The 10,651-nt window shown below is 36.8% G+C and overlaps 1 protein-coding gene across 1 annotated transcript; it reads left to right on the top strand.

Moving 5' to 3' along the window:
* The first annotated feature begins 2,102 nt into the window (after nucleotides 1-2,102).
* On the top strand, nucleotides 2,103-10,139 carry LOC110601707 (zinc finger CCCH domain-containing protein 44). The gene is made up of 8 exons (XM_021738956.2): nucleotides 2,103-2,815; nucleotides 3,138-3,217; nucleotides 3,615-3,802; nucleotides 4,185-5,127; nucleotides 5,296-5,423; nucleotides 6,926-6,985; nucleotides 7,080-7,239; nucleotides 7,326-10,139. Exons 1-8 carry the CDS (start codon nucleotides 2,421-2,423, stop codon nucleotides 9,827-9,829), a joined length of 4,458 nt encoding a protein of 1,485 aa, XP_021594648.1. The 5' UTR covers nucleotides 2,103-2,420; the 3' UTR covers nucleotides 9,830-10,139.
* The last annotated feature ends 512 nt before the right edge of the window (nucleotides 10,140-10,651 follow it).

Below are 10,651 nucleotides of genomic sequence, written 5' to 3'. Positions count from 1 at the left end.
AAATTACACATTAAACTGCTAATAATATATATATTAATCAATTAATTGCATTATCATTAAGACGTAAACTTAATTTATTTAATTATGATATATATTTAAAAAAATGTACTAAACTACCATTTAAAAAAAAAAAAAAAAAACTATATATGTAGTAGCCTATGCGGATAAGAGTCAATTTCTCTCGAATTGTATAATCTTTCTCCATCTTGAGTGAAAAACATCTCTTTATAATAAGTAAAAGCAAAATACTTTTTTTACACTCTTTAGTACACTTACTTCTTATATATTTTAAAGGGAAAATTACTTCTTAGTCCCTGAGGTTTAACGTAATTAATACTTCTGTTTTTGGCGACCCAACACTTAAGTCCCTCACTTTCTCTTCCGTCCAAATTCGCAGTCCTTCCGTCCATTTAAACCGTTTGGTCAAAGAGTCAAAAGTGAGAGGTGATAATTTTTTCCAGAAATACCCTTCTCTTAATGTGAAATTCCTTTTTTTTTTCTCTTTCATGCTTTCTCTCTCCAGTTGCAGAAGAAGAAGAAGAAGAAGAAGAAGAAGAAGAAGAAGAAGAAGAAGAAGAAGAGGAAAGAAGAAGAAGAAGAAGAAGCTGCTGCAGAAAGAGTAGGAAGAAGAAGAAGAAGAAGAAGAAGAAAGAAGAAAGAAGAAGAAGAAGAAGAAGAAAGAAGAAAGAAGAAGAAGAAGAAGAAGAAGAAAGAAGAAAGAAGAAGAAGCTGCTGCAGAAAGAGTAGGAAGAAGAAGAAGAAGAAGAAGAAGAAAGAAGAAAGAAGAAGAAGAAGAAGAAGAAGAAGAAGAAAGAAGAAAGAAGAAGAAGAAGAAGAAGAAGAAAGAAGAAGAAGAAGAAGCTGCTGCAGAAAGAGTATGAAGAAGAAGAAGAAGAAAGAAGAAGAAAGAAGAAGAAGAAGAAGAAAGAAGAAGAAGAAGAAGAAGAAGAAGAAGTTGCAGAAAGGGGAAGAAGAAGAAGAAGAAGAAGAAGAAGAAGAAGAAGAAGAAGAAGAAGAGAGTTAATTTTGTCAATTCACGTGTTCCAAACGGCTATTTTGGACGGAAGGACTAAGAAGTTGGACAGAAAAGAAAGTGAGGGACTTAAGTGTTGGATCGCCAAAATAGAGGGACAGAAGTGTTAATTACGTTAAACCTCATGGACTACAAAGTAATTTTTCCTATTTTAAAAATGCTTATTGATTTATAAATACATATTTTAAAAAATAATATCAATCACACTCTAATTAGAAAAATATTTATTTAATAATAACTGAATTATAATTTATAAATATAATAAATTTAAATTATAGTTACAATTTAATTTTATTTTAATTCGAATCAATCATTTAATTATATTTTTTTATAAAAATATTAAATTTAAAGAATTTATATTTTTATCAATATGTTATTATGGTTAATAAAATGGACATGTGTATTGATCCTATTAATAGAAATTATAAATTTTTTAGATGGGTTTTCTGGAAAAGAAAAGAAGAAAAAAAAGGAAAAGGAAGAGGAAGCAATGTCTCCGGCGAGACAAAACCAGAGAAAGAGAAAAGAGAAAATGAAAAACGGGGGGTGAGGATGATCTGATCAAAAGTGAAAAAGCAAAGGAGCAAAGAACAAAGATGACATGTTTAAAGCATTTGGAAACAAATTTCCAAAAAGGCGGTCATAACACATACCTGTATGACCCATATCTTTCCCTTTTTCTCTGTACTTGCTACCATTCCACCACTAAGTCACTCACCACGTGGTGCTCATTTGGCAATTAAATCATTATTCTACTGCCGCGTTTGACGCCTCCCTACCTGTCCCTCCCCACTCTTTCATTCATTCATTCATTTCCCTTCTCCCCCATTTCTCCAACTGGCCTCCCCCTTTGGACGCTTTCGTTTCGTCCTCATCTTCTCTTCCTCTTTCCTTCTTGTATGTTTTCTAGTCCCCCTAACTTCTATATTTTATAAAAATCTTTTACTTACTAGTTCGCCTAAAAATATTTTTATTAATTTATGGGATGAATATGTGGAAAAATATTTTAATTAATTTTTTTAAAAATTCGAAAATAGAAAAACGGCTGGGTGTAAAATTCATTGCCCACCCACCACGGGTAATAAAATTGAAAAGGAAATGTTTTAACGCGCACACACATACACACACATAAACACGAATGAGGAAAATGCCCTGTCACATCCTTAACCAGTCCATTTCCATGTGCGCACTATAGTTTTTCCTTTCTTCAACGATGACCATCTCCTCCAAAATCCCAAAATCAAACTTAGGGTTTTCTGAACTTCAATTAACCTCTTCTTCTCCTTCTCTTTTGTCTTCTTTCTTCTCTTCTCGATTTCTGTCTAATCAGTCAGAAGAGTACAGTGATTCTCTCTAATTTTATTGAATTTTATTCTTTTTCCAATACATGGACCAACAGCAGCAGCAGAAGCTGGAGGAGTGTAGACCTTGTATACAACAAGATGAGGAACACCGGATTCTTCACAATTCTTTACCTGATTCTGACCTTATGACCATCGATCAACGCGAGACGATTCGGGAAATGGACGATTCGCAGCTTGTTGGACATTCGCCTGCTGTTGCGGCACTCCCACGAGATGTTTCTATGGTGGATGTCGAGGTTAGAACTGTTGCTACAGTTCCAGTTGCGGATGTGGGTACGATCAAGAGAAAGCGCGGCCGGCCTCCCCGAATTCAAGGGAAAACCGGGCCACCACCTTCGTCTCAGAGGAAGAAGAAAGATGAGGAGGATGTTTGTTTTATTTGTTTTGATGGTGGCAGTCTTGTGCTTTGTGATCGCCGGTGAGTTGCTTTGTTTTTGAATTTTTCTCCTTCTTTGCCGTGAAAATTTGCTTATGGAGGAGGAAATTTAAGCAACATCTTTAGCTCTAGTATTAGTTTTTTTTTTTTTCCTTTTTTTTTGTTTAGTTAATCGGTACTGTGGAACCGTCTTCATACCTAAATGGATGCATTTTTGTTTTTCCAACCTGAGGTGATAGCAACTTATTATTATTATTATTATTTTTTTTGCGAAGTTTTTGGTACTAAATGTATGTTTATGGTAAATATGTAGTTTTTGCGATATTATTGACTTGCTTAATTGTTTTGGGTTTCTATGTTGTAGGGGTTGCCCCAAGGCATATCATCCAGCATGTATCAAGAGGGATGAATCATTCTTTCGGTCAAAGGCTAAATGGAATTGCGGTATGTGTCCAAATCTCAGCGCATTGTTGACATGTGCAAGTTTCATCCTACATGCTTTAGTTACCTGTATTATTCTAAGTTAAATTGCATGGCACTTGATTGGATTTTAGTTCAATTATGAACTTAATTTTGCATGAACACAAGCTTTTCTTTGTACTTGTAAAATTTCTGGTGCGGATTATCCTACTGTTACTCGTAAAAGGGTACATTACATTGGATGCTAGCTATAAGTTGTAATATTAAGTGCTTAGTTAAGTTACATCTTCCATTTACAATGGCATTCTTGTTTCTCAAGGGTAGTTGTCATAACAGTCAGTCTTTATGAATTTGCTATTCTTTGTTTGTACTATTAAGTTGAGTTCCCAGCTAGAGACCATCTAATTAAGATCTTTTTCAGGATGGCACATATGTAGCAGTTGTCAGAAGACTTCACAGTATATGTGCTATACTTGTACATACTCCTTGTGCAATGCATGCATCAAAGGTGCTGATTATGTGTGTGTGAGAGGGAATAAGGGATTTTGTGGAACATGCTTGAGAACTATAATGCTGATTGAAAATATTTCGCTGGGAAGTACGGAAATGGTATGTTAAATTCTCTCTTTGGCCTGCTTAGTTAGCTTTATTTATTTAATTGCATGTTTGAAGGTCACCAAAGCATAAGATTATAGGAGAGAACTTCTTAATATATATATATATATATATATATATGTGTGTGTGTATGTATGTATGTGTATTTTTGGTACCTTACTCTCTTGCAGGTTGCCATTATGTCTTTCATCTAGTCTTTTTCCTTGTTTTTGTCATCAGTACTATTTTAAAGTCTGCTGTGAATGGCTGAATCTTTTCTTCCTAAATTCTTTTATATTCTCTTGTATACTTCAAGTTTGGTTGTCCATTTGTTTGGAGTTAATTGCCATAGTATATGCCATTTTTAGGTGATTTGTTTTGCATATAATTTTTGCAGGTTCAAGTGGATTTTGATGACAAAACTAGCTGGGAGTATCTCTTTAAGGTCTATTGGGTTTACTTGAAAGCTAAGCTATCTTTAACAGTAGAGGAGCTAACTAGAGCTAAAAATCCTTGGAAGGGAGATGAGTTAGCTAAGGCTAAAAATTATTGGAAGGGAGCTGGGGTTGTGTTTCCAAAGGAGGCATCATCAGGTGAAATTTATCATGGTTATGATGAGAAAAGCTCTTGCTTAAACAACTTCTGCAGAGATGTGGAGGCAGATAATTCTAAAAGACGAAAAACTAAGGATCAAATGAACCTTATTAATGAGAAACACACTCTAGTCGTGGAAAAATCTGGTATTGACAAAGTCACACCTTTGCTTGAAGGGACAACTTGGGCGACAAAGGAGCTCTTGGAGTTTGTAGCACACATGAGGAATGGGGACACATCCATGCTATCTCAGCTTGATGTCCAAGGTCTTTTATTGGAATATGTAAAAAGAAACAATCTCCGTGATCCATGCCAGAAATCTGAAATTGTTTGTGATTCAAGGCTCATAACTCTGTTTGGAAAGTCACGTGTGGGTCATTTTGAAATGCTGAAGCTTCTTGAATACCATTTTCTTATAAAGGAAAATTCTCCAGCTAATGATGCTGTTGGTGGACAGTTAGAGGCTGCTGGAAGCACTGAGAGTCAATTGATTATGGGTAATGACGGAAGGTGTATAACACACAAGAAGATGGATGAGAGGGGACCAGAATGTAATCCAAATCCAGATGAATATGCAGCAATAGACGATCACAATATTAACTTGTTATACCTAAAGCGTGGTTTGATGGAGAATCTAATGGATGATATTGAGAATTTTCAAGAAAAGGTTGTTGGGTCATTCGTGCGAACTAGGGTTTTGGGTGGTGATCAAAAGCAAGATATGCATAGGCTTGTCAAAGTTGTAGGTATTATTCATATGACCACTGCTGCTAGTTACCTTTCATGGAAGAGAAAGCCAGTGCTTCAAGATTTATCTTTTATAGAAGGAAAAAAAGCAATGCTTCAAGATTTATTTATCTGTTTGGAAGTATAAGCATGACAACATTTTAAGTTTTTGATGATTATGTGTTTAGGTACTAGCAAGGTGGCTGAATCATATAAAGTTGGCTCAAGAACGACTGATGTCATGCTTGAAATATTAAATTTGGACAAGAAAGAGGTTATATCAATTGATGGAGTTTCAAATCAGGAGTTTTCAGAGGTGAGTAAAGGCACAATACCATTTTTCTTGATAGAAGTGAGTTAACACATACCATAAATAAGTACTTCTCCTTCCTTTAGATGTTTATATTCTGCTCTTTCAAACCTTAAAAGTTAGCAGAAAATATTTCTTTTGTGTTTTCCATTGTCAGTGTTTTTTAGATCTATTTATGAAATTGATGAATATGTTGCCTTCTTGGACTTTTTAGATTTAAGGTTAGGAAGATAGAAGTTCCTCTCTCTTTTTTGTTTGTTAGCTTCTTTTGTCTTTGCCTTTTCTCCCTAGAAATTTCTTCAGCATAATCTCATCCACTAGGAAACTTGTGTGTTCACTCAATACTTGTGCAACTTGTATTTTAGTGGATTGACCAATGGAAAAAGATCCTAAAGAATTAGGGATTTAATCTTGGTCACAGTTTTAGGTTTATACATACCATACTTTACTTGGGGGAGAACCTTTTATTATATTATATTATATATGTAGCATATGAACTGAAAACATACTTGTGTCATTATGTGGGCATACTGCATACATGCTGGGAATGCATATTTTTGTCTTGGCATGCATTTACATGCTGCATAGGAGTTTCTCGAGCAAGTAAGCAACTATAAATATTTGTTCTCTGTAATATTCTTATTTATTCTCTGCCTCTGCATTCTATGGTGGCAGGATGATTGTTTATCGCCAGATTTCTTTTCCCTGTTTTTTTTTTTTTTTTTTTTTTTTCACCTAATTGATATTCAAAACCCAATATGAGCTCGATGAAGCAGTTTCCACTATACATTATTAAGGATTTTGACCTTTCTGTTCCTCTACTTATTATTCTTTTGGAGAGGTTCATTAGTCATCATTTCATTTTTTTACTCTTTTTTCCCGCATTTTTTTCTTGTGTGTGTATCTTATCAATATTTATGGTGTTCTGACTAATCAAATAAATGAAAGAAAAAGTTCTGTTGTCATTATCAGAAAAGGTAATATATAATGTAGACTTTTATCTGCATAAATAAGATAACATATTTAAATTAGTGTGCGTTTGACTATATTGATTATGCCTATATACTATGTCTAAAGCATAAATACTTGTGTTGGTTGGGCCTAACTGCCTATGCAACAGAAAATGAGACACAGGTCTCTCTTCCATAACATGTTATGGGACACTTGATTGTAATAGCATGTAGCAAGCATGACATAATTGTCTTTAATGTAACTTTACTTCATACTTGCCTTCCCTGGGCCCTAGATCACCATGAGACTCATGGGGAATAATTCTTTCTAATCTCTAGCTTTATCATGAATGATTTCTTTTGATTGTAGTAGGTCTATCATTTGCATTCATCTTTTGGCCTTGAATCATGTGCTGATATACACTAACTACACAAGAATTACTATATACTACCTTTTATATTTGGCAATGGGACTATCATGTCAAATAGCAACTTGAAGCCTTGTTAAATGAAGTGTACAAGTTTTCCTCTGGTTTTAACATGATAATTTTGTCCCAGGATGAATGCAGACGTTTACGTGAGAGTATAAAATGTGGGCTTGTCAAACGGTTGAAAGTGGTTAGTATGTCCACAACGTTAGCTTCTATTCTGCAGCTTAAATTTTACGTGCTCCCATCCCAATTATATATATGTTTTTTGGCCTTGGCTATAGGGTGAGATTCAAGAAAAAGCAATGGCACTTCAACCTGTGAAAGTTAGTGATGTGAGTTCCAGCTGGGCAGTTTCATTGCCCAAGATACATGCTGACCCAAATATGGATCCAAATCATGAATCTGGTGAAGATGCTGAAGAATCAAATGAAAAGAAACAAGGTTCTTAGCCTTGGTTTGCGAAATTGAAACAATTTTTCATTTTGTTCTCTACAAGTATAGTTGGTTATTTTTAAACTTATATGCAGGTGAGCATGTGAGGCCAAGATTAATCGATGTTGGCAGAAAGACGGCAGACCTCAATTATTCACTAAGAGAAGTTGATGAGAATATGGTAGGAAACAGTGCAGGAAAGAATTTAGTTACTTCTTGTGAGAGAAATAGAAACATATTCAGTACTCTTGTTCACGAGAGAGTTGATAAATCCACATGGAGTCAGGAAGGGGATGCATATGGCCTTAATCTGAATGCTTCAAGGGAACAGTTAGGTGCCACTGATGATTGGCATAGTCAAGCAGCTGTTCAATCTGATTCACTTCCGGAGGTTGCATCTACTGTTATCCCATCACCACTTTCTTCAGGGAGAGAGCAACCTTTTACTGATTTTGAGACAGAAAAACTGTGGCACTACCAGGATCCCTTTGGAAAAGTTCACGGGCCATTTTCTGTGATCCAGCTGCGGAAATGGAATGCAAGTGGGGTTTTTCCTGCTGATTTCAGAGTATGGAGGATAAACGAGAAGCAAGATGACTCTATTCTTTTGGCTGATGCATTGGTTTGTCGGCTTTCTAAAGAGTCAGTGCAGCACAGCAATGGCTATTTACTGCCTCAGGAAGCAAAGGTTCCCTCTAATGATGCACGTATAAAGTGTGAACATGGGCTCAGTGAGAGTACTGATGCCACTTGGATAAATGGTAAAGGAGTCGATCATGACCAGAAGCCTGTGCAAAATGCTGTTAGTGTCAATGGTAATGCTGATGATGAAATTGTAAACAGTGGTGAGTTGTCCAAAGGTGGAAAGTCTTGGGCTAGCCCCTCACCTTCATCTTCTGAGAAGTTTTTTGGAAGTTTGTTGCTTCAATTAAGGGAAGGACATGTGGATGAAAAATGGACTTTGAGTCCAAGCAATGCAGATGGGAATTCATACAGGACTGCTGAGGGTAAAAATAATGTCAAAGAGAGTGATGAGCAACGAGAACGAACTGACAGTGAGGATTATTCAAGCCAATCCTCTGGACAGAACTGGGGTTCTCAACCAATAAACAGTTCTTCAAGTGGATGGGACTCCAACCCTAGTTTTGTGCCTGTGGCCAAGTCTACTGATAAATCAGAGCAGAATCAACAAATAGGTTTCTCTGATCTGCTTAGACAACCACCAAAGCATAGTGATGGAGGTTTGAAAGGTCAGAGCGCTAATAACAAACCTACTGTTTGTTCAAGTGTTCCTGTCCAAGACTCTGGGCCAAGTTGGAGCACTGCTTCCAGTTTAGTGGTTGGTGGTGGACAACGTCCCGAAGTAGCTGCTGACTGGGGTAGCTATTCTACTACTCCTGCCAAACCTTCTGTTGAGGAGTGGGATTCAAATGTTGTGAGCGCATCTTCACTGAAACCAACTGAAGGGGATCATGCTGCTACTCCAACTTCAGGAACTGACCAACTGACTCATTCTTCGCCAACACACCCAGCAATTGACGCATCTAGTTGGCATCCGATTGTTCCTGAACCCAATGAGTTCTGCTCTTTAGTTGATGAATCTGTTTCAGATCTGTTGGCTGAGGTTGAAGCAATGGAATCTCTTGGTGGATTGCCTTCTCCTACTTCAAAAATGACACATGGTGGGGAACTGACACCAGGTTCTGATGATGATTGCTTTAGTCCTGTTGAGCCATTTAGCCCAGCACCTGATCCAGGTAAAAGTGATGCATTGAGTTCCACTGGTGATGTACAAATGCCTCCTCATTTGACTTCTTCTGATGAACTGCTTCGGCTATCTCTCATGCCTTCTCGAGCATCTCAACTTTCTTCTCAGATGACTGTGACTGCTAAACCTCACCATCTATCCCGGATGCCTCTGCATTCGATTGTACCAGATGACAATTACAGGGCATCTTCTGTGCCGTCTCAGTCGACCTTAACAGAGGAACCACTAGGATTGTGGCAGACTGGTATTCTTAATCCTCAAAAAAGCTTTAGTGGGCATTCGCCTTCAAGTGCTGACACAAAGCCCAGTGATGTTTCAGTTAATCAATGGGAAAGACGCCCAGAAATACAACCTCGGGCATCTTCAACTGTTAAGCAAGGTGACACAGGGTCAGGTATCCGGGGTGCAACTCCATCAGCAGTTAGCCAAATGGAAACTGGTTCTGACACACGGCGTGCAAACTTAAATAGGAGGGCACCTCAAGGAAGTACAAACATGACATGGGGAACTGGTCATGGGTCAGTTCAGCAACAAAATAGTTCAGTTCCAGCTGTTTCTACAAGTAATATAGGTGTAGGCAGCTGGGGAAGCCAGCCAAGAAATAGTGGAGACAACAGATATTCTAGTCCAAGAGACCACCGTAGTAACTATTTTCAAGATCGAGAATCAGGTTTTGGTAGGGATAGATCTTCATGGAACAGGCAGCCGACATATGGTTTTGGAAATGGAGGAGGTTCTTCCAAGCCTCAGGGTAAGGGGCAGCGAGTGTGTAAATTTTATGAAAGCGGGTACTGCAAGAAGGGGGCATCATGTAGTTATTGGCACCCTTAATAATATTAGAATCCAGTTTCCACGCAATTATTGTGCATTCAAATGTAATCATCAATTGTATTAGGAAGTTTGGCAATGTCATTGTTCTAATTTAACATGTAAAATCATTAAAAAGTGGCACAATATATTTGTTCTTTGGTTAGTTCAGTTTAGAGCTGCATGTTGCAGCAGTCAGCAGATATAATTTTTTTTCCCCCGTTTCCGAGCAATGCAGAATGTACTCTAGGAATTTTTCTGTGACAAATGATTGCAGCAATTTGTGCTGTGACCTTGAATATTGTAACGATAAATCTGTGCTGCATTTGCTTTACGAATTTCAGCTTGATGCCTGCCCTGTTATGGGGATTGCAAAGGTAACAATGCCTTCGCAGGGGTTCAGTTTAGTAGTTTCTTGATCTCCAAGGAGCTTGTGCAGATTTCCCTTTGTTTGGGAAGAGCATTTGGGGAAAGGAGAATACAGAGGAAAATAACATGCAACATTATCTGAGTGGATAAAGCAGCGAGAAAAAAAGGAATTATTTTATAAAGCAGCGAGAAAAAAGAAATCATTTTACTGGGATATAAATTTTATATATATAGATATTAGTTTTACTAACGAGTTTCACTCTTTTGAGAGGAGACAGAGAAGCTAGAATAAGATAAAGTTTTATAAGATTTTTCATGATTTTAAATTTTAATAATTTTTTATTATTTTTAAAAAATATTTAAAAAAACATTTTCCATCCACTAATTTTATAGATTGAAAATAAGAATTTCTTATTTTAAAAATCTTATTTTAAAAACCAACCCGTGCTGCGAAACACAGATTCTATACTTTTAAAA

This window comes from Manihot esculenta, chromosome 1 (assembly GCF_001659605.2).
Source record: "Manihot esculenta cultivar AM560-2 chromosome 1, M.esculenta_v8, whole genome shotgun sequence".
NCBI lineage: Eukaryota > Viridiplantae > Streptophyta > Magnoliopsida > Malpighiales > Euphorbiaceae > Manihot > Manihot esculenta.
This window is presented reverse-complemented; position numbering and strand designations above follow the sequence as displayed.